General features: G+C 38.0%; 3 protein-coding genes and 1 long non-coding RNA gene across 12 annotated transcripts in view; 3 read left to right on the forward strand and 1 right to left on the reverse strand.

Moving 5' to 3' along the window:
- dyrk4 (dual-specificity tyrosine-(Y)-phosphorylation regulated kinase 4) overlaps nucleotides 1–3535 on the forward strand; it is a 39624-nt gene extending 36089 nt beyond the window's left edge. For all 6 annotated transcript variants that reach the window (XM_051951892.1, XM_051951891.1, XM_051951893.1 and 3 more), the window contains 4 exons: nucleotides 73–133; nucleotides 688–817; nucleotides 975–1132; nucleotides 2065–3535. In XM_051951892.1, the coding sequence (XP_051807852.1) occupies nucleotides 73–133; nucleotides 688–817; nucleotides 975–1132; nucleotides 2065–2318 (603 nt within the window). In that variant the 3' untranslated portion in view covers nucleotides 2319–3535. The remainder of the gene's footprint in view (nucleotides 1–72; nucleotides 134–687; nucleotides 818–974; nucleotides 1133–2064) is intronic.
- Nucleotides 3536–5260: 1725 nt separating this feature from the next.
- On the forward strand, nucleotides 5261–15041 carry ndufa9a (NADH:ubiquinone oxidoreductase subunit A9a). The gene is made up of 11 exons (XM_022210304.2): nucleotides 5261–5390; nucleotides 6742–6915; nucleotides 9212–9309; nucleotides 9422–9513; nucleotides 9620–9761; nucleotides 9911–10013; nucleotides 12988–13058; nucleotides 13509–13585; nucleotides 14239–14334; nucleotides 14605–14671; nucleotides 14793–15041. Exons 1-11 carry the CDS (start codon nucleotides 5336–5338, stop codon nucleotides 14961–14963), a joined length of 1146 nt encoding a protein of 381 aa, XP_022065996.1. The 5' UTR covers nucleotides 5261–5335; the 3' UTR covers nucleotides 14964–15041.
- Nucleotides 10522–12401, reverse strand: LOC127535203 (uncharacterized). Of its 4 annotated transcripts, none has more exons than XR_007943878.1 (5): nucleotides 12247–12401; nucleotides 12116–12180; nucleotides 11661–11856; nucleotides 11009–11073; nucleotides 10522–10646 (listed from the first exon to the last, which is right to left on the reverse strand). It is a non-coding gene; the product is annotated as an uncharacterized LOC127535203 (long non-coding RNA). The 4 variants fall into 4 exon arrangements; XR_007943875.1 differs by having other exon boundaries at nucleotides 10524–10646; nucleotides 10944–11040; XR_007943876.1 differs by having other exon boundaries at nucleotides 10524–10646; nucleotides 10944–11073.
- Nucleotides 15042–15076: 35 nt separating the features above from the next.
- Nucleotides 15077–25909, forward strand: LOC110962363 (probable polypeptide N-acetylgalactosaminyltransferase 8). Its single transcript, XM_022210303.2, has 12 exons — nucleotides 15077–15316; nucleotides 17108–17202; nucleotides 19511–19757; nucleotides 21383–21549; nucleotides 21669–21852; nucleotides 22020–22217; nucleotides 22815–22929; nucleotides 23021–23206; nucleotides 24246–24383; nucleotides 24492–24587; nucleotides 24669–24836; nucleotides 24960–25909. Exons 1-12 carry the CDS (start codon nucleotides 15084–15086, stop codon nucleotides 25092–25094), a joined length of 1962 nt encoding a protein of 653 aa, XP_022065995.2. The 5' UTR covers nucleotides 15077–15083; the 3' UTR covers nucleotides 25095–25909.

Below are 25909 nucleotides of genomic sequence, written 5' to 3' on the forward strand. Positions count from 1 at the left end.
GTGCGCTCGTATTTATTCCGGTTTGGTGGTGATTCGTGTTGTTTTAAGACGTCTTGATATTTTAACTTGCAGGTTCTTGGAATGCCTCCAAATGATTTTGTTCAGTCGGCATCGAGGAGGAGGTTGTTCTTTGGTGAGTGTTGACAACAAACTGTGCAGATAGGCGGTGTCAAACATACGGCCCGCGGGCCAAAACTTAGCCACTAGAGTGTCCAATCCGGCCCAAAGGGGAGATGACATTAACTGCAGATTGTAAAGTTTAAAATCATTTCTAGATCTTGACAAGTTGTTTTGATCATACAGTAAAACACTACATTGTTCAGTTCCAGATACCTGTGACTAAAAATGTAATTTCTTTGTAGACACTCTAAACTCAGGCATAATGTTGTTTAAATTGCATTTACTTCTCCTCAGAAATTTTCGGATGCTCACAGTGTTTCATAAGAAGGTAGTTCATTATATGTCAACATTTTCAGAATGTACTTTTTTGCACTAAAACAAAGGGGAGCATTTGAAGTTGTGGTTATTTCTAGGTTTTTTATGCTGTGATTTTACTGGGCAGGAGATCAAACTGACCTGTTTGTGGCCACTGAACTACAATGAGTTTGACGATCCTGCAGGCTATCTTCTTAATGTGTTACTAGAATATGAATGGATAATCGGACGGTGCTGTGTTTTTGTGTGCAGACTCAAAAGGAAACCCGAGGAACATCACTAACAGCAAGGGAAAGAAGCGCAGACCCAGCTCCAAGGAGCTGTCAGCTGCACTGAAAACCAACGATGCTCTGTTCCTGGATTTCATCAAATGCTGCCTCACGTGGGTGTCATCTACACTCCTGATTAAGTGTTTACAAGATTACACAATGCCTGTCTTTCTCTTGGATTCTCAGTTAACAGAACAGCTACACCTCACTCCCTCATAAGGAGCTTTTTTAGAGCATCATGGATTGAAGTGAGTTTTCTGTGCTTTCCAGTTGGGATCCCACTAAGCGTATGACTCCTGATGAGGGGCTTCAGCACGAGTGGATCCTGGAAGGAAACTTCAACAAAGTCAGGCCCAGAACGAAGCCTCCGGTGAAGAAGACCTCTGACAGCTCGACCAACACAGAAAAACAAACTAACATCAAGTCTGGTGAGCACACAGCCAGCATAGACTTAATGTACAGATTGTTTAGAAGTCAACATGATGCATGTGGGTCAGTATATAGCTGAGGGACGTCTGAAGTCCATGGGATATACCTGCATACATTTTTATTAAAGTAAAAAAAAGTTTATGTTCATTATGATCATGTCTTTACAAATTCCACAATTATTTATTATGGAAACAATCACTAATTTTAAAAAAATGACTGGATATCACTAAAATTTCAACTAAATAACCGTCTGAATTTAACAACAACCACCTTCTAATGAGCTAAACAATAATAAAATGAGCTGATTCAGAAATAGTTTGGATTGTGTTCTTTTTATTAAGTTGAGATAATCATGACAGATATTTATTTTTTTGGCAATATTGAATTTTATATGGAAATCTGTGTTCGAGAAATCCCTTTCCACTAAGTTCCCCATTACAAAACACCTCCAGGAAGTGTGTTAATTCCAGATCACATGACCTGCTCCACATGATGTCATTTCCTCCTGAAGAAAAGACTGGCCAGACTCCAAGGCTTTCTGACTTATTTAATATAAAGCAGTCAATAGATTTACTACAATATCTGTAGAAATATCTTTACATTTCAATTTTGGTCAATTGTATGTATAATATTTAATCTTTCTCTAAAAATGCCATGTGGTGTTTGGGTATAGGCGGCCATGTTGATTTTAGGCCTGAAACAGCAAAAATGTCAACTATGATACAAAAAGTCCTGCAATTATATATCGATTCACACAATAACTAAGATACAGCAAATTTTTGACTTAAATCTGTAGAATCTGCAGTAACTTGACATCTCTGTGTTACTTTATCTATTATTTGGAGGCCTATTAGCTCTGCAGACATGCTGATGGAGTCCTTTTGTTTTCACTGCAAGCTGACATTTAGTCTGCTTCGTTTCCGTGGTGTAGGGGAGAAGGTCGGCTCGGAAAGCAACGACAAGATGAAGAGGGACAGTTCGGAAGCGGGAACGAAGATGGCCCCGGCCGAGCGTCTGCGGCCCATCGGGGCCTCGGCAGAGGAGGAGGTGTGTGAAGGCGAGGGGAAGCAGCAGGAAATCAATGGAGAGAGGCCCGTTCACATCATCATCCAGCCCAAGGAGGACGTGGACACGGAAAGGAACGACAGCCAGGAACCGAGCCAGTGTTTGCCTCCGATCATGTAACCGAAGAGTTGTGAACTAAATACTGATGTATGGGGAGGCACAATGATCATCAGTGAGGTGGGGCATATGTGTTGTTTTAGGTAAACAGTCATAGCATTTTATTTTTGTTCTGTGAAGTTTTTATGACAGTGAAGTCGATCAACCAGCTGTATTTTTTACTGAAGTTAAGATGCAGTTTTTGGCAGGCAGAGACACCAAACTGTCTGGATGTTAGCTTCACAGCACAGCGTTCAGTTTCTGCTCTGTATTACTTACTGGATCCAATCTTTGCTGTGCATTGAAAGTCTCTGATAAACAAGTTTTACATCTCACAGTTTCCATAGTAAACAAAAACAACGTAGCCGGTTTCAAAAACTGCACGGGTAGAAAAAAAAAGATCATGTTAGCGCTTTTTATTCTTTTCTTTTAGACATTTTAGCCTCATTTTACTTTGATAATGGTGAAAGATTTGAAGTATCGTGTGCAATAAAGGCTGAGCCAAATGTTGTTTTTTTTAAAATTACGATACAGAAATTATCTTGTACTTTTTAACTGTAGGATGAAGTCGATGACATGCTGATTATTCATTATTTCACTTATTTATTGTGGGATATCCTGTGTTTCATATTTATTTAACAATTTAACTCAACAACCAAAAAAAATTATGTATTTGTAATAGAATTTATTGTATATATTTCTGCTGTAATTTCTTATACATGTGAACTACAGAACATATTTTAAGAAAAATATTTCAGATATGTGTTGAGGATTTAGACAAGGTTTTACTTGTTGTGTTGTTACTGTATGAGAATATTTTGTATGTCTGTGTTATTCCTAATATTTTTTATATTAGAAAGACAATCCTATTATTGATAGTTTGTGCCTTGCAGTATTAGAAATATTGCACTTTATTATTGTGTGCGTACGGATTGGAAAGCGTTACATCCTCAGCTGACATGACTTCACACTCCCCCGCCAGGATCCCTTTTATTTAACAAAGTCACATCTCATCTGATGTTTGCAGAACGGAATGAAACACAGAACGCGCTTTTTATAACAGATTTGTTTTTTAGTCGCCAACAGAGCTCCGACTTAAAGTGCAGATAGACCCGTGCCCTCACTATGTATTAGAGAAGCAAGCAGAGATCCCAGAGGGGTGGAATGTAGCTGAAATATGAAGAGTCAAGAAAAGTCCTATTTATGTCTTTTATGATGAAATTAAAAGTTGTTTAAAAGACCGTGTGTTTTGGCCTTTCATTATTTTTGTCCTTCAAATAAAATGCCTCCTCAACATGGAATCACAGGAGTGCCGTTATAAAAAATAAATCTTTTTAAAAAATAAGGAAATATGTGTCTAAATATGAAGAGGAATAAATTAAAGAATAAATATAATAATAAATAAAAAGGTAAATCTTTTTTTAAAAATAGGAAATAAATGTGTAAATATAAAGAGTAATAAATGATAGACTAAATTTTAAAAATAAATCTGTTAAAACAGGGAAATCCACATGTAAATATAAAGAAAAAATAAAAATATTAGTTAAATATGGAAATGTAAAGACGAATTTTGTCTTTGCTTTTCCCTTTGTTTTTCCATTTTGTCAACAGATTTATTTTTTATTCCTCTTTATATTTACGCATTTATTTCCTTGTTTTTTTTAAAAAAAAAACAGATTTATCTTTTATTATGGCACTCCTGTGATTCCATACATCAACACACTGTTAAAGGGTTATTTCATCTAAAATCATCAGGGGTCTCCTGTTAGACTATCTCTGACTTGTCTGAAACTTTTTACCATGATTATTATCAAAAACTATGGATATTAAAAATGGCATCTGTGAAATTTTACTTTCTTTGATTGAATACTTTCCAAAATTTCCAAAATATCTTTTTTTTAGTTACCTGTTGATCCACTTTGGCACTTTTTTTACACATTGTAATATAGAAATTTGCTGCTTTGTTTTCAGGAACTATTGGAGATAAAAGCCTAAAACTTTCACTTATTTCTTATCATGCCACTGATTCAGAATCTGAAATATTGGACCAGAATCAAATGATATCTGAATATGGGCGACCTAGAAATTAATAATTGTGCATTAAAAACTGACTAGATGTTAGTCTGATGCCTATCATGATGGTATGTACAAAACCACAGTGAAAGAAAAAAGTGTACACTATGTGTAAAAGAATGCAGTGTGCTAAATAAAACACCAAGGAAACAACCTGATAATCATCAATCTTTTAAAATCCACACATATATTTAAAATAACAAGATTTTTTTTAAATGATCGTAAAGTCTCTCTTCAGTCATTGATTAACCTCTAAAAAATTAATCTGTGTATCAGAATTACATATTTTATACACCCAGTCCCATGCTGCTTCCCATCCGCTGCAACTCAAGCTCACCAGCTCACCAGCTCAAACGCGAAAACTACAAAAGATCGGTTCTTTAGGTTCATTACTTAATAAACCCCAGAAATCTGAAGCTGTGGTTTTGAAAGTGTCATCAGTAAGCTGCAGTTTCAAGGTAGAAATACTCGATCATAGTGTTAGCTTCTTATTTACCCATGATGTGTCTTCTATCATATAAAAAATACTTTATTTGGGCATGTTAACAAGGTTTTTAAAAAGTTGTTAATCACCAGAGTTTGATAAAACGGTCTGACTCATTTGATGTATTTCTTTGCTTCGTTAGGTTTTGGCAACACAATAATAGCATCAAAGCAGACAGATGCAAACAAAACTCGATTAAAACATATTTTGAGATTGATAGAAGTGTTTTGTATGGGTTAAACAATATAGGTCTTATAAATTTGGTTGCAATAAAACTGTTCCCCTTCATATAATTATGTTGTTTGTAGTTAGAAATATTCACGGAAATGTCAGAGACTTCCTTTTATGCGAAGATTAAGGTATGTGTTGTTGACAACATGTATGAAAAGCTGTTTAATTTTGTCTTCTGTGTGTGTGCAACACAACGTGCCTGCGACTTTGGTAGAGACGTATTTTGGCCCACGCGGTTCGCCGTAGTGGAAAGATGGCGACCGTGGCGCTGGTTAGCCGTCCTGCGGGTGTCCTTCCGAAGATTTCAGGTGAGTAACGTTATAACGGTGGCTTGGACGTATACTGATACATGTGTTACAGGTTAATATAGCATATTTTTACACATATACCATCCAAACATCGGTTTATATTCAGACCAGCAGCTCGCCTTCAGTGACCTTGCTAACTGTTCGGCTAACCACTAAAGCTACTGGCTTTCGCCTGCTACTAGCTGACATTTGAGCTCTAATTTCTGTTTATTTCTATTATAATCTACGAGGCTATCTAAATGTTTGCATCTCTGTGTGGATTAATAAATGTAGGGTAAACTGTGGCAGAGGTTGCTGATATCTTTAGTGTAGATGTAAAGTCTTGTTTAGACTGAAAACATTAGCTGCTTTTACTGACATAAAATAGCGTCAGAACGCTTCTGTAGTAAAATAATAGTATAGTTATCCTAAGAAACTACTGTTTTACTTTATTAGGAGATGTAAATTAAGATGTTCGGACTAGTGTGTGTCTGTGTGGTGTCACTGAGCTAACATATTTCCTGCTTTTGTTGTGAATGTGAGTTGTAACGCCTAATTATACGATTTAGTTTTCATCCAGTTGCATAGTTTAATTTTCCAGTTATGAATATTGTTGTTCTTAAAACACACGGCTCTGATCTCTGCTTCTCAATTCTGCACAGCTTTTCTGCAGATAGTCTGTAGTGTGTGCAGGAATACGTTGGGTTGTACAAGTTAAGCATCATCAGCATTAACCGTGCACAGATTAGTAAAGCTGTTGAGTCAGTTTCACAGTTATTGTTGAAGTTTGTGATTGTCTACACTGAACGTTAGTAGCACTTCTCAACATTTGGTTGTTGCAAACCTTTCTGAAACACTTTTTAAACCAGAGCATTATAATCAGTATTATCACACTGTATTGTCAAATATTGGCCTGTCAGTATTTTTCTATTCTGCTATATGTATTGGAATATACATTTAAAAAAAACAACCCAGTAACTTTAGCATGTGTGTAACTCAGTTTATGGACAAAGCACTACAGCCAGCAGCATCCACCATGTTTACATTATTATCCTTTATATATATGTAAATAAAAATAATATAATACTTATGTAGGACTAGCGGCTCTCATCTAAGCCCCAAGCAGCCAATGGTTTCTCTTTTCTCCATCACAATGTTTTCAATAGATGGTCAGTCAGGTTTATGTGGTCTAGCTGGACCACAGTTCCATTGTAGCTGGACAATATTACACTGTGACATCTCTGTCTTCCGTTCAGCTCTTTGTTGAAGTTTTAAAATAAAGCTCAAACTGCATCTGATTCATCATGCAGCCCTGCTCTGAATTCAGTTATTAGACGTTCCTGGTAACTGCTGCTTGTGTTCCTCTCAACAGGCAGCTGCTCTCCTGCAGTCCTATCAGCTGCTTCTGTCTCCACAGTCCAGCAGAGAAAGCTGCACCATGCCGTCATCCCCAAAGGGAAAGGAGGACGCTCCTCATCCAGCGGTATAGCGGCTACTGTGTTTGGTGCCACGGGTTTCCTGGGCCGATATGTGGTCAACAGGCTTGGTGAGTGAAAGCTGTAGAAAAATGACTGCGTATACTGCAAACTTCTGTATTTACTGTATGAACAGGTACTTGTAAATAACACAAAACTGGAGCGTTGTGAGCTCAAATGGCAGTGATGTTGAGAGAATTTCAAACAAACAACCCAGAAACATTCTCAGTGGGATTTACAAGCTGACTTCATTGATGGAAATTCTTTGTTTATAAAAAAAACAGCAGCATCAACTCATGCTGACTTTATTGTCCCACAAGTGATGTGTTTGAATGTAATAATGAGGATGATACTTCTGAAATGAGGAAAGCAACGTTTCAGTTTGAGATACAAAATGACCGTAATTAGAAAACTGCAAACCAAACAACTCTCAGTTAACCAAAAGACTGTTAAATCTGTTGCCATGTACAGACACAAAACAATTCAATAACGCTCATCATTCTAGTTTATTGTTTTACTGACAAATACGCCGGTCACTTAGAAGTTTTTTTTATCCTCAAAAAGGTGCTTTTTTTCTAGTGAAAGCCATTATGTTATTACCTCTATCAGGAGGTTATGTAATCATCGGAGTCTGTCTGTCTGTCTGTTTGTCTGTCTGTCTGTTAACAGCATAACTCAAAAAGTCAAGGACGGATTTTCACCAAATTTTTACAGAATGTCCGGAAGAGCAAAAGTAACAATCGATTAAATTTTGGAGGTGATCCAGATCACCGTCTGGATCCAGGATGTTTTTTGAAGGACTCTCTCACGGCCATCTCTCAATTGTACAGAGTCCTTTGAAAAAAATCCTGGATCCAGACGGTGATCCGGATCACCTCCAAAATCTAATCAATTGTTACTTTTGCTCTTCCGGACATTCTGTAAAAATTTGGTGAAAATCTGTCCATGACTTTTTGAGTTATGCTGTTAACAGACAGACAGACAGACAGACAGACAGATGGCCTGGTGGAGGTCTGCGCTCTCCGAGTGCTTTTCTAGTTTACTTATGTTCTAATGCAGCAAAACTGCAGTTTATTTAAAAGTGGACTGAATGTGATTAATGTGGATTTAGGTCTTTAAACCGTTCTTTTTAAATGATCAACCTTTTATTCAATTCAATTTGCTGTGATTGGTTTAATTTGAATTGTTTTTATAAGTGATGAATTGCTGCACAGCAGGCCACTTAATTGACCGAAATAATGTAATAAGCTAATCACAAAGGCTACAATTTATGATAAGCAGCATGTCTGACCCAGTTTTTAAACTGTCACTTCACTACTTAATGTCATCCTTGAGTGACAATCAGGCTTTTGTTGGTGTCTAGTAGATTATTGCTCTATTGCATGTTTTAAATCTAAACTAAACTTCAAGATTACCGTATTGACCCGACTATAAGACGATATTTTATTCTAGAAATCGTATTCTCAAAAATGGGGTCGAATTATAATCGAGACCTAGATTGTCGTTACACATCCGCGCCGCTAGATGGAGCTGGTGTTCTGCCGAAAAAAAGCACCCCTGCCGAAGAATAAACCCCTGCTGTAGAATGCACCCCCTGGTAATTTACCCCAATCCTAACACACACATTACGTTTAAGTAGCATCACAGTGAACGCATGCGAGCAGGATCTGGTGTAAAATGGAGGAACAACGTGACTGTCTTGAACAAAGGGGCTCGAAAACTGGACAAGTAAGCAAACAACAGAGGCGAAGTTATGATGCCGACTTTAAATTGATGGTAATCGATGCGGCAGGGTCAGCAAACAACTGCTAAGCGGCCAAGAAATATGGTGTGACAGAGTGCCACGTTCGACAATGGCGAGCACGAAACCTATTTTTATTTTCCCAAAACAATATTTGAAAAATAGGGTTCGTTTTATAATCAGAGTCGTCTTATAGTCGGGCCAATACGGTATATCACAAATCAAATTGAATTTGTAATAGTTGTCAAAAAATTATATTTTCCCTGAATTGTTCAGCTCCAGAGAACAGATCTGATTTTCTAAGCAGGTTAGAATCATGAATTCATGCAGCTTGTTTTAGCTGAGAGTTTAACAGATGCAGGAGATTGCTTTTAAAATCTCTGACCGACTTCATTCTTTCTGTTGGAAGCTTCACAATCAAAATAACTGATCTGGTGTTGATCGTACTTGAATCATTTTTCATCATTCCTGATTTGTTTACTCGTTCTCATGCAGTAAATTAATATTTTAATGCATGTCTGCTATCAAACGCGGAGTTAGTTCCTCCCACTTAAGTACTGTGCGCTCCTTTTGAACTGATGATGCTGACATGTGCTTTTCCACCTTTATTTCCTGATGGTTTGCAGGTCGGATGGGCTCTCAGATAGTAATCCCCCACCGCTGTGACCAGTACGACATCATGCACTTCAGACCCATGGGTGACCTTGGACAGCTGATTTTTATGGTGAGACGTCCACAGAAACACGTTTATGTTGCAGAAATCTTGTAAAGAGTGTAACTGAACTGCATGTACTCGTGAATTTAGAGCCTTAAATGTTGTCTTGGTTCTGTCAAAGGAGTGGGACGCCAGGAACAAAGACTCCATCAAACGGGCTTTGGAGAACTCAAATGTCGTCATCAACCTGGTGGGCAAAGAGTGGGAGACGAGGTAAACAAACCTGGAAAGCTGCATCTAGTTTACATTATGCTGTCCTGATGAAATGGAATTTGAAGCTGGCTTTGAGATGTAAACGTCCTCCCTGCTGTTTGTGAAGGAACTACCGCTTCGAGGATGTCTTCGTGTCCATCCCTCAGCAGATCGCCAGGGCAGCGAGAGAAGCAGGCATCACAAAGTTTGTCCACATGTCACACCTGAACGCTGACATACGCAGCCCATCCAAATACCTGAGGAACAAGGTAGTTTTAGTTGTTTCTGTGCAGATTATCTTCCACTTTGTCAGACTGGTGTTTCTGTGTGTCGACGTCATAAAAGTGCTGGTAACATAAAAGGCTCGGGATGGTTGATATGTTTAAATGTGGTTGGTGTTTGTTGTTCTTTGCTGTAGGCTGTGGGAGAGGCAGCAGTGAGAGAGGAGTTTCCAGACGCTGTCATCATGAAGCCCTCTGAGTTGTTTGGGAGGGAGGACAGATTCTTCAACTACTACGCAAGTAAGAAAAGCTGTTTGTGTCTCTGTGTGACTGGAGTGTAGCTCATTTTAGTTTTGTTCATTCCCAGTTATTGTTTGCAGTCCAGTTGCTGTGGGTTCAGTTATGCCTCATAAATACAGGAGGTCCTCGGTTTATGACGTCCTCGACCTGCAGCATTTCATCGTCACTTGAAACTAGTTGGCGAGTGGAGCAGACAAATACAAAGCAATGTGGCGCTATCAGACGGCTTTGTTTCCATTCTCTGGTGGTACTCCGCCTTGGATTGTGCTGCATTCACTAACTTTTTACCTTCATTATGGCTCCCAGTGTAAGTCAGACTCTTCTGATGCTTTAAGAAAAGGAAAGTCGTCTCCATGGAAGTGAAATTAGACAGAATAAAAAACTGGGAACAGAAACACCGACCAACATGGGTCAGGATGTAAAAACAGGTCAACATGTTGTAGCGACCCTCTGTGATGAATGAGTGAGACTTTATCTGGTTCTCTGCTGGTTTATTGAACCTTCACACAGGATACTGTGGGCCGTAGCCAGAATAAGTAGAAAACCCCATAACTTAGCTCCAGAAAACTAGAAAAACCCCATAACTTAGCTCCAGAATAACTAGAAAAACCCCATAACTTAGCTCCAGAATAACTAGAAAAACCCCATAACTTAGCTCCAGAAAACTAGAAAAACCCCATAACTTAGCTCCAGAATAACTAGAAAAACCCCATAACTTAGCTCCAGAATAACTAGAAAAACCCCATAACTTAGCTCCAGAATAACTAGAAAAAAAACCATAACTTAGCTCCAGAAAACTAGAAAAACCCCATAACTTAGCTCCAGAATAACTAGAAAAAACCCCATAACTTAGCTCCAGAAAACTAGAAAAACCCCATAACTTAGCTCCAGAATAACTAGAAAAAACCCCATAACTTAGCTCCAGAAAACTAGAAAAACCCCATAACTTAGCTCCAGAATAACTAGAAAAACCCCATAACTTAGCTCCAGAAAACTAGAAAAACCCCATAACTTAGCTCCAGAATAACTAGAAAAACCCCATAACTTAGCTCCAGAATAACTAGAAAAACCCCATAACTTAGCTCCAGAATAACTAGAAAAAAAACCATAACTTAGCTCCAGAAAACTAGAAAACCCCATAACTTAGCTCCAGAATAACTAGAAAAAACCCCATAACTTAGCTCCAGAAAACTAGAAAAACCCCATAACTTAGCTCCAGAATAACTAGAAAAACCCCATAACTTAGCTCCAGAAAACTAGAAAAAACCCATAACTTAGCTCCAGAAGAACTAGAAAAACCCCATAACTTAGCTCCAGAAAACTAGAAAAACCCATAACTTAACTCCAGAATAACCAGAAAAACCCCATAACTTAGCTCCAGAAAACTAGAAAAACCCCATAACTTAGCTCCAGAATAACTAGAAAAACCCCATAACTTAGCTCCAGAATAACTAGAAAAACCCCATAACTTAGCTCCAGAAAACTAGAAAAAACCCATAACTTAGCTCCAGAATAACTAGAAAAACCCCATAAATTAGCTCCAGAAAACTAGAAAAACCCCATAACTTAGCTCCAGAAAACTAGAAAAACCCCATAACTTAGCTCCAGAATAACTAGAAAAAAAACCATAACTTAGCTCCAGAAAACTAGAAAAACCCCATAACTTAGCTCCAGAATAACTAGAAAAAACCCCATAACTTAGCTCCAGAAAACTAGAAAAACCCCATAACTTAGCTCCAGAATAACTAGAAAAACCCCATAACTTAGCTCCAGAAAACTAGAAAAACCCCATAACTTAGCTCCAGAATAACTAGAAAAACCCCATAACTTAGCTCCAGAATAACTAGAAAACCCCATAACTTAGCTCCAGAATAACTAGAAAAAAAACCATAACTTAGCTCCAGAAAACTAGAAAACCCCATAACTTAGCTCCAGAATAACTAGAAAAACCCCATAACTTAGCTCCAGAAAACTAGAAAAAACCCATAACTTAGCTCCAGAAGAACTAGAAAAACCCCATAACTTAGCTCCAGAAAACTAGAAAAACCCATAACTTAACTCCAGAATAACCAGAAAAACCCCATAACTTAGCTCCAGAAAACTAGAAAAACCCCATAACTTAGCTCCAGAATAACTAGAAAAACCCCATAACTTAGCTCCAGAATAACTAGAAAAACCCCATAACTTAGCTCCAGAAAACTAGAAAAAACCCATAACTTAGCTCCAGAATAACTAGAAAAACCCCATAACTTAACTCCAGAATAACCAGAAAAACCCCATAACTTAGCTCCAGAATAATGAGAAAAACCCCATAACTTAGCTCCAGAATAATGAGAAAAACCCCATAACTTAGCTCCAGAAAACTAGAAAAACCCCATAACTTAGCTCCAGAATAACCAGAAAAACCCCATAACTTAGCTCCAGAATAACCAGAAAAACCCCATAACTTAGCTCCAGAATAACTAGAAAAACCCCATAACTTAGCTCCAGAATTAGCCGCCGTTCCCAGCTCTCTCTACTGCTGACTCTCAGCCAATCAGAGGTGAGCTAACTAAACATGAAACGTTCACTGACATCAGGTAAATCTGGAACATTAAAACCTCAACATCAACAACATTATCAGTCCGTTACAATATTCTGTTATCTTCTAGTAAAATGATTCATACATGCATGAAAGTCGTTGGTATTCATGACTTTATGAAGAACTGATCGATATCCTGATGAACAGATTTGGTTACATTTTCATCAGAGTTCTGACTTTACGAGGAAAATCGACTTGCATCTATCTGTAGAAACGGACCTCCTGTATATAAACTGCACATTGGTGCCCTCATAGTCTTTTAGAAGTACAGACAGATCTGCTGCTGACTTTATTCTGACCTCTTTCTTGTTCTTCTGTGTTTAAAGTGTCCCCTTTAATACCAACAGGAAACCAGAAAAAATGTTATCTGCTTTTTATTTCATCCTTTTCCAGACATGCGTTGGTTCGGTAACGCTGTTCCTCTCATGGGCATGGGGAAGAAGACAGTGAAGCAGCCTGTGCATGTAAGTTTAAAGGGAAGTTTAGAATAAACTTAAAATCCCCAAATCATTGCTCGACTTTTAATAGGCTGGTTATAATGGCATTGTTTTCCTTCTATCACTGTGTGTGAATTTTACCAACACTTGTCACTGCAACACAAACTGCTTATTAAGCTGCTCCACTGGGATGATTGAGTGTTTGGTTTCTGTCTGAAGGATGTGTTGGCATTTAACAACAGAAATGTTTAAATCCTTCAAGTATCAAATAACTGCTCCTGTGTCAGATTCACACCAGTTAAGTTAGAAGTGGTTGGAGATCAGAATTCTTTCAGTGACTGTCTATTTTGAAACAAACTGTTTCTGTGATTAACTTGGGTTTTCTATATTTACTTCACAAACTACCTCAGCTCACAGAATGTACAGGATCAGCTGTGCATCAAATGAACACGACTAAACCGACCTTTTCTCCCTCAGGTGGTGGACGTGGCGAAGGCCATCATCAATGCTGTCAGAGACCCTGATGCTAATGGGAAGACATTCGCGCTTGTTGGGTAGGTGGTCGGCTTCATAACAAAGGTTAAAGTATCGTATTATATGCCCAAGTGTTTCAGCAAAAACTGAACTGCAGATGTGAACGTTCAAGTAGAAATGATTCAGAGATTTTAATTCACAGTAAGGACAGTGGCTGTTATAATTACCATAATTTTTAAGATGGATATTGTACTCTGATGATGGATAAATAGCTGCAGTTTAGTGTTTTACGCGATGAGGGCTTGAAATGTTTTGATTCAATGCAGCAAAAAGACACATAAGCACAGATTTATACTTCACTTGAGTAGCGCTGAGTTTAGTGAATTGTTTTCATTTGTGTTTGTTTTAAATTTGGGTATGAATGTAAAGAAAGCAGATAGAGAAAAGGAAAAAGGAGGCTCTCTAATACTGTTGCTGTTACTAGTAATCATTGAAAGCTGCTCTGTCTTGTTTGCATTTATGGAAAAGGTGCACCAAAGAAAGGAGAAGTTACTATTTTATATATTTGGTGCATTATTTCTGTCAGGTTGAATTTAAAATTAACTATTATATGACCTTAAAGTGCATGAAAAGCTGGTGTGAACGTGTCGGTCTGTGTTGTAGCTGTATGTTGTTTGGAGCATAGATTTACGTGATGAATTGTTCGATCTTTGTCCTGTATCCTCCTCTCCAGGCCCAACCGTTACCTCCTCCATGACCTGGTGGAGTACATCTACGCCGTGGCACACAGACCCTTTGTTCCCTACCCTCTGCCCCGCCCTCTCTATCAGTAAGCATCTCATACGTGTTCTTCAGGGTTTTCCAGAGAGCGTTTGTCCTCTTTCAAGCATTCAGCTCAAAGGAAAAACTCGAAAGACTGCGAGTTGTTCACCTCTGATTGTTTTGATTAAAGATTCTTCAGCTGATTGAGTACAAACAGCAGCCTGATGATGGAAATGTTACCTCCTGAGTCACTAGTAATCAGAAACTGTGCAGTGGTCACATGGTGTAAATGTTACAATCCACTGTCTACTCTTCTGATGATTTTTTTTCTTTTCAGCCTGGCTGCCCAGTTTTTTGCAATGAACCCGTTTGAGCCGTGGACAACCCCAGACAAAGTGGACCGGGTAAGACCATCACCAGTCTGATGTAGCTTTAACCTCGATGTTATCAGACTTTTACCACCAAATCTGTAGCGAGGGCCTCCTTCCAGACAAGCAAATTATAATTCTACTCTTCACTTTCCAGTTCCACACAACAGATATGAAGTACCCGGGACTTCCTGGTTTGGAGGATCTCGGCATCACCGCTTCCTCTGTAGAACAAAAAGCCATCGAGATTCTGCGTCGCCACCGCCGATTCCGTTACCTGGAGGCCGACCTGGACGAGACGAAACCAGCAAAGACGGTCAACTATTAAAGCTCCTCATGAGGAAGCTCCTTCCAATGCTTTGTCTTTAATTATATTCTGTACATAAATAAAGAATTGTCCTCTAAAGGGGCTCTCTGAGTTTTCATCTGTTCGCTCCATGTTGTTGTCATGAAAGACAGTCAAAAGAGCTCCTCTAATAAACTTTTCCCCAACGTGAAAGAAAACCTGAAGCCCACGGTGCCAAAGTTATACCCAGAATCTTCTCTGTTCGCCAGCTGGGGTGATGACCTATCAGAAGAGGATCAAAAGATGGCTCAAGGCCTGTTTGAGATTCACGGATACGCCTTCCTGAGCAACCAGTTACCACTGGACAGGAAGCTTCCAGACACCAGAGACAGCAGGTACATTTTGCTCTTGACATTTCTTTAAAACTGGGTTTAGGTTTTTGTTTCCAAATCTTTGTTGTAACTTGCAGTGTTTCTGTTGCTTGTCTGAAAGATAACAACAAATACAGGGATGTGATTTTTCCGCGAATTCATGGAATTCCGGATCCGCAGATTTCCGCCGATTTCATTTCAAGTTTGAAGACTTTATTGTCGCTGATACTCCCGCGAGATGGTAACGACGTTAACGATAGCTTGTTAACGACGATTGTAAACGGCCCAGCGATTGGAAGTCGCTGCGCTGCCGCTGCCGCCGCCGCCGCCGCGCACATCCCCCCCCCCTCCCCCCGTCAACGACTTTCCGCTAGAATCAGAACTTGCTGATCCCATCCCTGCAAATAGATTAACTAGTGAACTGCAAAATGACTTTAAGATGGCATGTGGCACATTTAATGATGACATTTTACTTTCAAAGCCCTTTAAATCTAATTTATCAGTCAAAGCCTCGACCTGGATGTACAAGAACGAGTGATTAGTCTTCTACATTTGCTATTTGTTCAATAGGGGTCCCTCAGGGATCTATTGTAGGACCACATTTCTTTAGAGAATCTATTGCCTTCCTCAAGTGTGTCCAGATGCTCCTGTCCATGTATGCTGATGATACTGAGGTCTTATACCTCTCCTGACCTTTTAAGTATAAAGCATAATCATGCAAAAGTTACATTTAATTTCAACAGCTTCAAAAACATCAGGTAAGAGTTGTCCTGATTGGCTGCTAATCTCTTTGTGCACACTTTGCTTTTACCCCGTCTTATTGCATTATTGAGTTTTCGTCTTGTTCGCTCCATGTTGTCAAGAAAACTTTAAGCAAATTCACCCATTTTCCATTTTCATCTTTTTCAATATTTTATTGTTTTAGTACATTTAAAAACTGTGTTATAACTAATTATCAACCAGCATGGAGGCGGCATGTTCCTGCTGTGAGAGGAGTAAACATGAGAAGATTTATTTTTCAGAATTATTGAAGTCCAAAACTCAAAATCGCTGACAGACTTTACTCAGAAAAAGCTCACAGATCAGTTTTATAAAAGACAAAACAGACAAAATGATGCATATACGGAAAACTAATAAATTACTATGACTACGTTAAGTAGCTAAGAAGGATCAATCATAAAAACTTAGAAAATAGGTGAGAGAATACAGTAAAAAAAAAGGCCAAATTATACAGAGAAACAAAGATAGTCTTAACTGTATTTCATAGATGTACAGTGTAATGAGAGTGCTGGTAATAAAAAGAAAAAAGACATTTTGAGCCTGACTACAGCCACTGAAACACACAAACTAAAAGAGCGTTGAGTAATTTTTGTGAGAGCCATAAATCCATCTCTGTACTTTGAAACCTGCATTATATTGTTCACTTGATAGTGTTAAATCATTGCGCCTCTCCTCTAATCAGTCAGTAAGATACTGGTGTATGGAGGTGATTCAGATTCTCTTTAAAGCAAAGTATTGACAACAGTTAATGCTTTCGTCAGCCTCCTTAAATTGTGCTCTTTTGTGGATTTTAACAAGGCGTTAAACAACTCTTAACGAGCTCGTTTAAGGTGCACATGGTATGAATTGTTATCTTTGTGATAAGATGAGTTTTATTGTACAACTTGATCCATAAAGTCTGAGACGAGTTGTTGAATGACAATGGAAGTATTGTGAACCTTTGTGAGAAGCCACAATGAAGACACATGTGCGAAAAGTTGGAGTAATTGGAGGCATTTTACTCTTAATGTACCTTATTATTTTTATGATCACAAGCTGGGCACAAGTCCAGTCTTCTCCTAAAGGACTCACACATCACGAAGTTGTGTACAGAAAACTGGACAGGATCGATGAGACCTTAAACAAACTGGGTGAGTACCATTTAGAAACTAAATCTAAAAAGACTCGACTGTGTATTCTGGTTTTGTCAGCTCATTGCAGTGGGTTTGAAATGAAGCAAATCTGTTCTACTAAGGAATATGGGTAGGTAGTGACCGAACAGGAGCACATGACAGACCTGCCAACCTGTACGCATTTTGCGTAGCAGGTACGCAATTTGACATCAAAATACGCTGGTACACTCCGCCTCATTAAACTACTCAAAAAGCTGCAGACATCTGTGAGTGCTGTTAGAAATGTGGACGTGCAATATTCATGCCTGACAACACGATGCAGCAGTGTAGTGGTGCAATTTCAACCAATCATCATAGAGTAGCAGAGAATAACGAGTCTGCTGAACCCTTGTTGGCCCACTCTCCTGTCCTCTGCCTCCCTCCGCCTCTCTCCCCGTTCCCCGTACCCCCACCCGCAGCAGCTGACGGTTAAAACGGTAACATTCTGTGTGTGTGTGTGCACGTGTGAGTGTACATGTGTGTCTTTTGGCAAATATGTACTGTTAATAACGTTACTTTCACGTTGAAAATGCGATGTCATATCGGGGAAATAAGCACCGAGAGTATTTTTTTCCTATCGACATGAGCGCGAGCTGTGTGTGTGTGTGTGTGTGTGTGTGTGTGTGTGTGTGTGTGTGTGTGCGTGTGTGTGTGCGCCCATGTTTTTGCTATATTGTGGGGACCAAATGTCCCCACAACTGTAGGAAAACCGAAAACTATGTCACTTGTGGGGACCAAAATGAGGTCCCCCACAAGTTTAAACAGTGTTTTCTTGGCCATGTTGTTGTTACTGAAAAAAGTAAAAGTGCAAAAACGTTTCTTTAGGATTAGCCATTGTTTTGGTTAGGGTTAGGGTTAGATATGAATGGGAGTCAATGGTATGTCCCCACAATGATAGGTAGACACACACGTGTGTGTGCGCGCGCGCGTGTGGGATTAAGTGGTACGCAAAATATTCCGCCAAGGTTGGCAGGTCTGACATGATCATTGATCAAGTAGTTTGAATAGATCGATAATTCATTTAACTGCATGTCCAAATTTGAATTTTAAAAACATTGTACATCTTGGCCATTTAATACAGCACATACACCCCCTGTCAAAAGGTTTAGGACACTTTCTCATTCAAATAAATTAGAACCTGTCCTAAAACTTTTGACAGGGGGTGTATGAATCACAGAATGGGTGATGCTATGTTAGTTGTGTATTTACTGTGACTGTTTGTTAATCTGTTTCTGCTTAAATATGATCCAAAATGTCACATTTTCCATCAGGTTGTCCTTTGAGGAAACAGAAAGAACCCAATTAAATAATAAGTATAAATATTACTCTTGAATGATTATTTTTAGCAAAATGTGTTTAATATCTGTCAGAAGCAAGGTGAGCCCCAAGCCCGAGGTTAATTGGGAAAATGTTTTGTGGACAAATAAAACCAATATAGAGCTTGGGTTTAAATGAAAACAGTTCATTCTAGCAGAAGAACTTCATCGCATATGTGAAGCATGGTGGTGGCAGTATCATGGTTTGGGCCTGTTTTGCTGCATTTGAGCCAGGGCAACTCACCATCACTGATGAAACGATAAATTTTGAATTCGATTTGTGAATTCGGATGACACGGATATCCGTCTATGAACTTTATCTTAGAGACAATGCCCCTGAGTGTACCGCTGTTCTATTAAAGCCAGGCAAAGAAGAATAAAGTCAGTGTTTGAAATGTTCTGTCAGGAGCTAAGACGAGCAGTTTGTCAGACAAAACCCATTGAAATCCAGGAGTTGAAACTATGGAGCCCCTAAAGATCACAGAGAGAATGATTTTAGCATTACGTTGCAATGTGCTGTACATTCTGGTGTGTTGGTCCAGTCTAGTTAAAACACATTACATGTTTAGGTAAACAGATGATGTGACACTTTCCATAATGCATTTATTGCTCATTAAACTGACACTATGCAGCTACTAATTGTGAGCTCAGATGTAGTTGATAAGCTAGTCTAAGATTGTGGGGTTGTGACAGGATATACCGCTCTATAACCCTAAATGGTATCATGAGCTAACACAAAAGTACTATGAGGTAATAAAAAGTCTTGCCATGACCCTTGCAGGGCTCCATACTGATCTTATTTCTTTACCTGGGTTCTCTTCTGATGACAAAGTTTTTGGTCATTTTCATGCAAAAAAATTGAATAAAACATATATATAAGGTCATCCGGTGTGTGATTTTCATGACAGTCCAATCAAATCAGACTGAAAAATACTTCTGGTGTTTTTTTCTTTGTCTATTCTCCTCCACAGCTTTGTTATTGGTGGCATCCGGTCAAAAGAGCTCCTCTAATGAACTTTTCCCCAACGTGAAAGAAAACCTGAAGCCCAGGGTGCCAAAGTTATACCCAGAATCCTCTCTGTTCGCCAAATGGGGTGATGACCTACCAGAAGAGGATCAAAAGATGGCTCAAGGCCTGTTTGAGATTTACGGATACAACGCCTTCCTGAGCAACCAGTTACCACTGGACAGGAAGCTCCCAGACACCAGAGACAGCAGGTACATCTTTGCTCTTGACATTTCTGGGCTTGGGTTTTTGTTTCCATATCTTTGTTGTAACTTACAGTATTGCTGTTGCTTGTCTGAAAGATAACAAAAAGCAAACCAAAAAACGGATAAGCTAGTAAACTACAAAATGATTTTAAGACGGCAGACAACACATTTAATGATGACATTTTACTTTTGAATCCCTTTAAATCTAATTTAGCAGTGAAAGCCTCGACCTGGATGTGCAGGATGTGAGATTAGTCTTTTACATTTGCTATTTGTAAAATAGAGGTCCCTCAGGGATCTATTGTAGTATTTAGTATATATAATAATGACCAGATGGTACTGTCCAATGTATGCTGATGATACTGGGATTTATATACCTATCTGACCTTTAAAGCTTAAAGTATAATCATGCAAATGTTCAATTTAATTTTAGCAACTTCAAACATATCAGCCAAACGTTGTCCTGATTGGACAAACGTTCAGGCAAAAGTTGTCCTGATTGGCTGCTAATCTCCTTGTGCACACTTTGCTTTTACCCCATCTTATTGCATTACAACCTGGTCACATACAGTAGGTACAACACTCAAAGACAAATGCCTAAAATACTGGGACAAAAAGAGATCACCAGCACTGCAATATCCTTAACACATTTCTTTTTCTTGGTACCAAAACACAAATAGAATAATTTATCACACAAAGACTTTAAGATTTGACACATTTCACCATGACGTTTTGCTTTAGAAGCTCTGTAAAGTGAGTTTATCCGTCAAATCGCTGACCTGAATGTACAACAATGGGTATTCATTGTTCTCCATTCCTTAGTTACACAGCGGAACTCCTCAAGGATCTATTGTAGGACCAATTTTATTTAGATAATCAATTAACCCTATATAGCCATTTGTATCATATTTGATACATGAGTTTCTGAGACCTCTATCTCATCAACACGATAAATAGTTTCCTTAAAAACCTGTTGTATATACCCTGATACATGTATTCTGATGCCTGGTGGATCATCATTCCACTACAGGCTACTCTCATGAAATCATCCACACGTTTCTTTTTAGAAAAATCGCTCCAAATTTTCAAGAAGTAATGATAAAACTATCATCTGAATTGTCTTCTTCAAGTGTGTCCAGATGGTACTGTCCATATATGCTGATGATACTGTGATTTTATGCCTGTTCTGACCTTTAAACCCATCTTTTAACAAACAAGTCACTAACATCATCACCCATGTTCAATTTAGTTTGAATAATTTCAAAAATCTGCTGCATATATCTTTGTGCACACTATGATTTTACCCCATCTTACAACCTGGTCACATACAGATGGGAATACAGTCAAGCTGATGCATTCCCTCCCCAGGCAGTGGCACTGAGGCGTCTGGGTAACGTAGTCCAGAAAGACAGCTTTTGGTTTTTCTCAGTTAAAGGTGTGAGGAAGTGCATAAGAGAATCCAGAAGCTTTGCAGTGTTTACAAACTGCCTTTCAGTTGGGCTGAAATCAGCACAAAATCATCACCTCCAATGACTGGCTTTATGCTGGTGTTTATTGAATCTATTAATGGTTTTGCAAAAATGAAAGATAAAAGTTTACTGAAATGTTAACCACAGTCTTATATCACTTAGATGTCTCCAGAAGAAGTATCCCAGAAACCTTCCAACCATCAGTGTGGTGTTGATCTACGTAAATGAGGCTCTTTCTATCATTCAGAGGGCAGTAAGAAGCATCATCACCCACACTCCCAAACGCCTGCTGAAGGAAATCATTCTGGTGGACGACTGCAGCACTTACAGTAAGCTTAGCAGTGGTTTTATGGTTTTATAATGTTCCTCTCATCTTATGTGCTATAATTTATCCTGCTATCGTCATCTGTACTTTATTTGTAGATCTGACTGTGAATTGCATTTTCAGATGACCTTAGGAAACCTTTAGAAGACTACATAGCTCTGATTCACAAAGAGAGACCTGGACTCATTAAGAAAGTGCGGCATCAAAGACAAATGGGCTTGTCCCAGTCCCGGATCTCTGGTTGGGAGCATGCTACGGCTGATGTCGTGGCCATTTTGGATGCCCACGTTGAAGCCACAGAGGGATGGTGAGTGGCTGTTTTAAATATTGGGCTCTATTTAAAGGAAAACAAGTGTAAACTACAACTTCACTGTTTAAGTTCCTGTTAAAAATACGATACAAGTAGTGTTTAAAAATGACATTTCGCACCCTTCTCTTGAGATTATTCTCCTGTTTTATGTTCTTTCTTTCCAGGGCAGAGCCTCTGCTGGCCAGGATCAATGCTGACCGGACCGTGGTGGTGTCGCCGGTGTTTGATAAGGTCCATTTTGACGACCTACATGTGGAACAATACATCGCGTCTGCACATGGCTTCGACTGGGCTATGTGGTGCATGTACGAGTCCTTTAACGCTGACTGGTTGGAGATGGAAGATGAGTCACAACCTAGAAAGTATGTGGAACAAACTTTATTTAAACTAGCCACGTCCATGTGAACAGGACATGAAGGAACATCCAGCTATTGTACATCCAGTGTTTGCACATTTGTAGGACAGCTAATGTATGGAATCACAGGAGTGCCATAATAAGATATAAATCTGTTTTAAAAAAAAGAAAATGAATGTGAAGAGGAATAAATAAAAGAATACATAAATAAATTGTTAAAAAAATAAGGAAGTAAATATAAAGAGAAATAAACAAAATAATAAATAAAAAAATAAATCTGTTTAAAATAAGGAAATAATTCTGTAAATATAAAGATGAAGAAATAAAAGAATAAATAAAACAAAAAGGAAATAAATGTGTAAATACAAAGACAAAAAACAAAAGGAAAACCAGAGGCAAAATTTAATTTTATATTTCAATATTTTTAAATATTTTATTTATTTTTTATTTATTCTTCTTTATATTTACACATTTACTTCTTTATTTTTAACAAATATATTTCTTAGTTATTATTTTCAGTCTACATGTTATTTTTTAGACGTGACAAACGCATGTTTTGATGATACATATGATTTTAGCAGCTCTGTGGTGTCGGTTTGAACAGGAGTCCTTCTGTTATGGGAATCTTTGCAGCAGACAGACATTTCCTTGGAGAAATCGGAGGCCTTGATGGAGGCATGACAGTTTATGGAGGAGAGAACGTTGAATTTGGGATCCGTGTGAGTATCTGGGGATATCAGTCATTTAGATAAAGATAAAGAAGAGGACTGATGTGATGTCTGATGACCTTGTGATGCTCTGACTGCTCAGGCGTGGCTGTGTGGAGGAAGTGTGGAGGTCGTCCCTTGTTCTAAGATCGCTCACATTGAAAGAGCTCATAAACCGTATGCTCCTGATCTCAGCGTCACCATGAGGAGGAACGCTCTGAGGGTCGCAGAGATCTGGTTGGACGACTACCGGAAAAACACGTTTATCGCCTGGAACGTTCCTCTGAAGGTTTTTACTCTGATCTACATCTCCGCTGTTAACTGGTGTTTGCTAAAGCAGAATCTTTGGGTTTGATGAGTTTTCTGTGTTATTTTAATGTTTATTATTATTATTATTATACGTAATACTAAAGGTCTTAATTTTAATGTGTAAATTAGTCAGGCACATTTGTATAATATCTAATATTAGACCCTAAACCTCAATATATGTTTAAAAAAAAAAAGAAAAAAAGGTGAGTATATTTGAATATTTATGTAATACTGTAGGGTTTTAATCTTAATATTGAAGTTAATTAGGCAAATAATACTTTAGGGTCTTAACCCTAATATTTAAAATAGTTGGGCGTATTTGTATAATTTATAATAATTAAGTTCTTACTATTGATATAGGTTGAATAAAATTGTGTAATATATAATATTGAAGATTTTAATCTTAATTTTTGATTTTGGGCAGATATATTTGTGTAATATAAAATACTGTGTAATACTGTTAAGCTTAACATTATTATTGTTATTTTTTTGTTGTTATGAAGAAGGTTAATATTGTAGGGCTATAATCTTAATATTGACATTATTGTGATAAATTTATATAATATAATAGGGTCCTAATCTTTATATTAAAGCGAATCAACTGTAGTTATATTATATAGTATTGTAGAGTAATATATTTATGTCAGTTAGGTAAATACCTAATGTTCAAAATAGTTTGGGCATATTTGTTTATTTTATTATAATGTAGGCTCTGAACCTTAATATTACAATGAGTCTCATGTAGCTACATCATATATAGCATTGTCGGGTTTTAATCTTAATATTTACATTATTTTTGATAAATTTATATAATGTATAATGTTGTAGGATCTTAACTTTAATATTGAAGCTAGTCAGGTGTAATTATGTAATATAAAGCATGATAGGGTTTCAGTCTTAATATTTAAATTAGTTTGGTAAAATTTAATACATAATATTGTTTGGTCTAAACCGTAGTGAAACCATTTATTTTATTGTTTAAATGAATACAGGTTTTAGCCAATATTTCTGCCACACAGGATCATGGAATTGACATCGGTGACGTTTCAGAGAGGAAGAAGCTGAGGGAAAAGCTGAACTGTAAACCTTTCCAGTGGTACCTGGACAACGTCTATCCAAGTCTGGATCCATTGAACAACCTGCTGGGCTATGGGGTGGTAAGGAGCACTTTTATCCTCATTATACCCTGAAAATGAATCCATGTCTGGTTTTTAAAGGATATAAAATGCAGTGATATTAACAATGACAAACGACCACCCCTACAGCTGCAGAACACCATCCTGAAGAGCGGCTGTGTGGACCAGGGACCTGTTCCAGGAAACATCCCCATCTTGTACGAGTGCCACTTCCAGGAACCACAGGTAATCTGAAAAACCTTTGAAAAAAGACGCTGAAATGCTAATGGATCACATCATTTAATCAGAACTGGTCTGGCTCACCAGTACTGCTACTACAACGCAGACGATGAAATCATCATCGGATTGATTAAATCTCACAAATACAACAAGAACCGCTGCCTGGTGGACCCAGGAACAGGAAGTACTCCCACCCTGCACCAGTGTGAGCTGGCCAAGCACAACCAGCTGAACATGCACTGGGACTTCCGACAGGTGAGATGTGACCTGCTGGTGTCTCTCCAGGTTCCACCACTAGGAGGAGCCCAAGTCATGAATGTTTTCCACATATTTAAAAACTCCTGATGATCTCCTAAATGTTCTCTCTCCTCTGGTTAGGGCCAAGCCATCAGGAACAAGGAAACAAACAGATGTCTGGAGATCGCTGTGGGAGAAAGTAATGAATATGAGCTCATCATTCAGAAGTGCACTGGACAGCGATGGACGATTGAGCATCTCATCACTAGTTTTTAGTTCTATTCTTTAACACATTTTATGTTGTATTAGTGTGGGCTCATGTGAACTGGGTTGATGAGTACTGAGTGGAAGTCTGAACTTCTTGTCTTTGAGCTAATTTCTTTTTTATTTATTTGTTTAATTTTTTCAGCCTGTGATTTCTTTAACTACCTTTGAAATTAAACTGATCCCAAGAGATTGAATTATCATTACTTTTTGGTATTTTAACCCTCGTGTCGTCCTGCGGGTCAGATTGACCTGATTTAAGGTTAAAAATGTGGGGGAAAAAATATTTTCACAGTAAAACTTCCGATGTCCACATTTTCAACATTTTTGGGAAATCTTTAAACATTTTTTGGTCGAAAAAAAGAAATGTTAAAAATGTTTCTTAAGAACATTCACAAATCCAGCAACATTCGCTGTATTTTGTGAATGTTCTTAAAGGAAATATTAGAGGTTTTATTGATATATATATATAATCGCTTTAGATATTTTAAAGATTTTTTGTGGAAGATTTTTACTCATTTTTTAAAAATATTTCCAAGAATTTTCTTGCCAGATTTGGGGGATTATTTTTTATAAATAAAACTATTAAGGGAAACTTTCAAGGAATTATTTTAATTTTCTTCCTGAAGGTTTTGAAATTTTTCAGAAATTTGAGAATTTTTTTTGCTGAATTTTTGAATTTTTTTTCAGACAAGGAAACAATATTTTTTGGTGGCCGTAAATGATGACAACAGAAGGGTTAAGATGAGGAATAACTGAGTACATGTAATGAACGATAAATGTAGTTGTTCTCAATAATGACAATAAAGACATTCTGATTCTGATAA

This window comes from Acanthochromis polyacanthus, chromosome 8 (genome assembly GCF_021347895.1).
Source record: "Acanthochromis polyacanthus isolate Apoly-LR-REF ecotype Palm Island chromosome 8, KAUST_Apoly_ChrSc, whole genome shotgun sequence".
NCBI lineage: Eukaryota > Metazoa > Chordata > Actinopteri > Pomacentridae > Acanthochromis > Acanthochromis polyacanthus.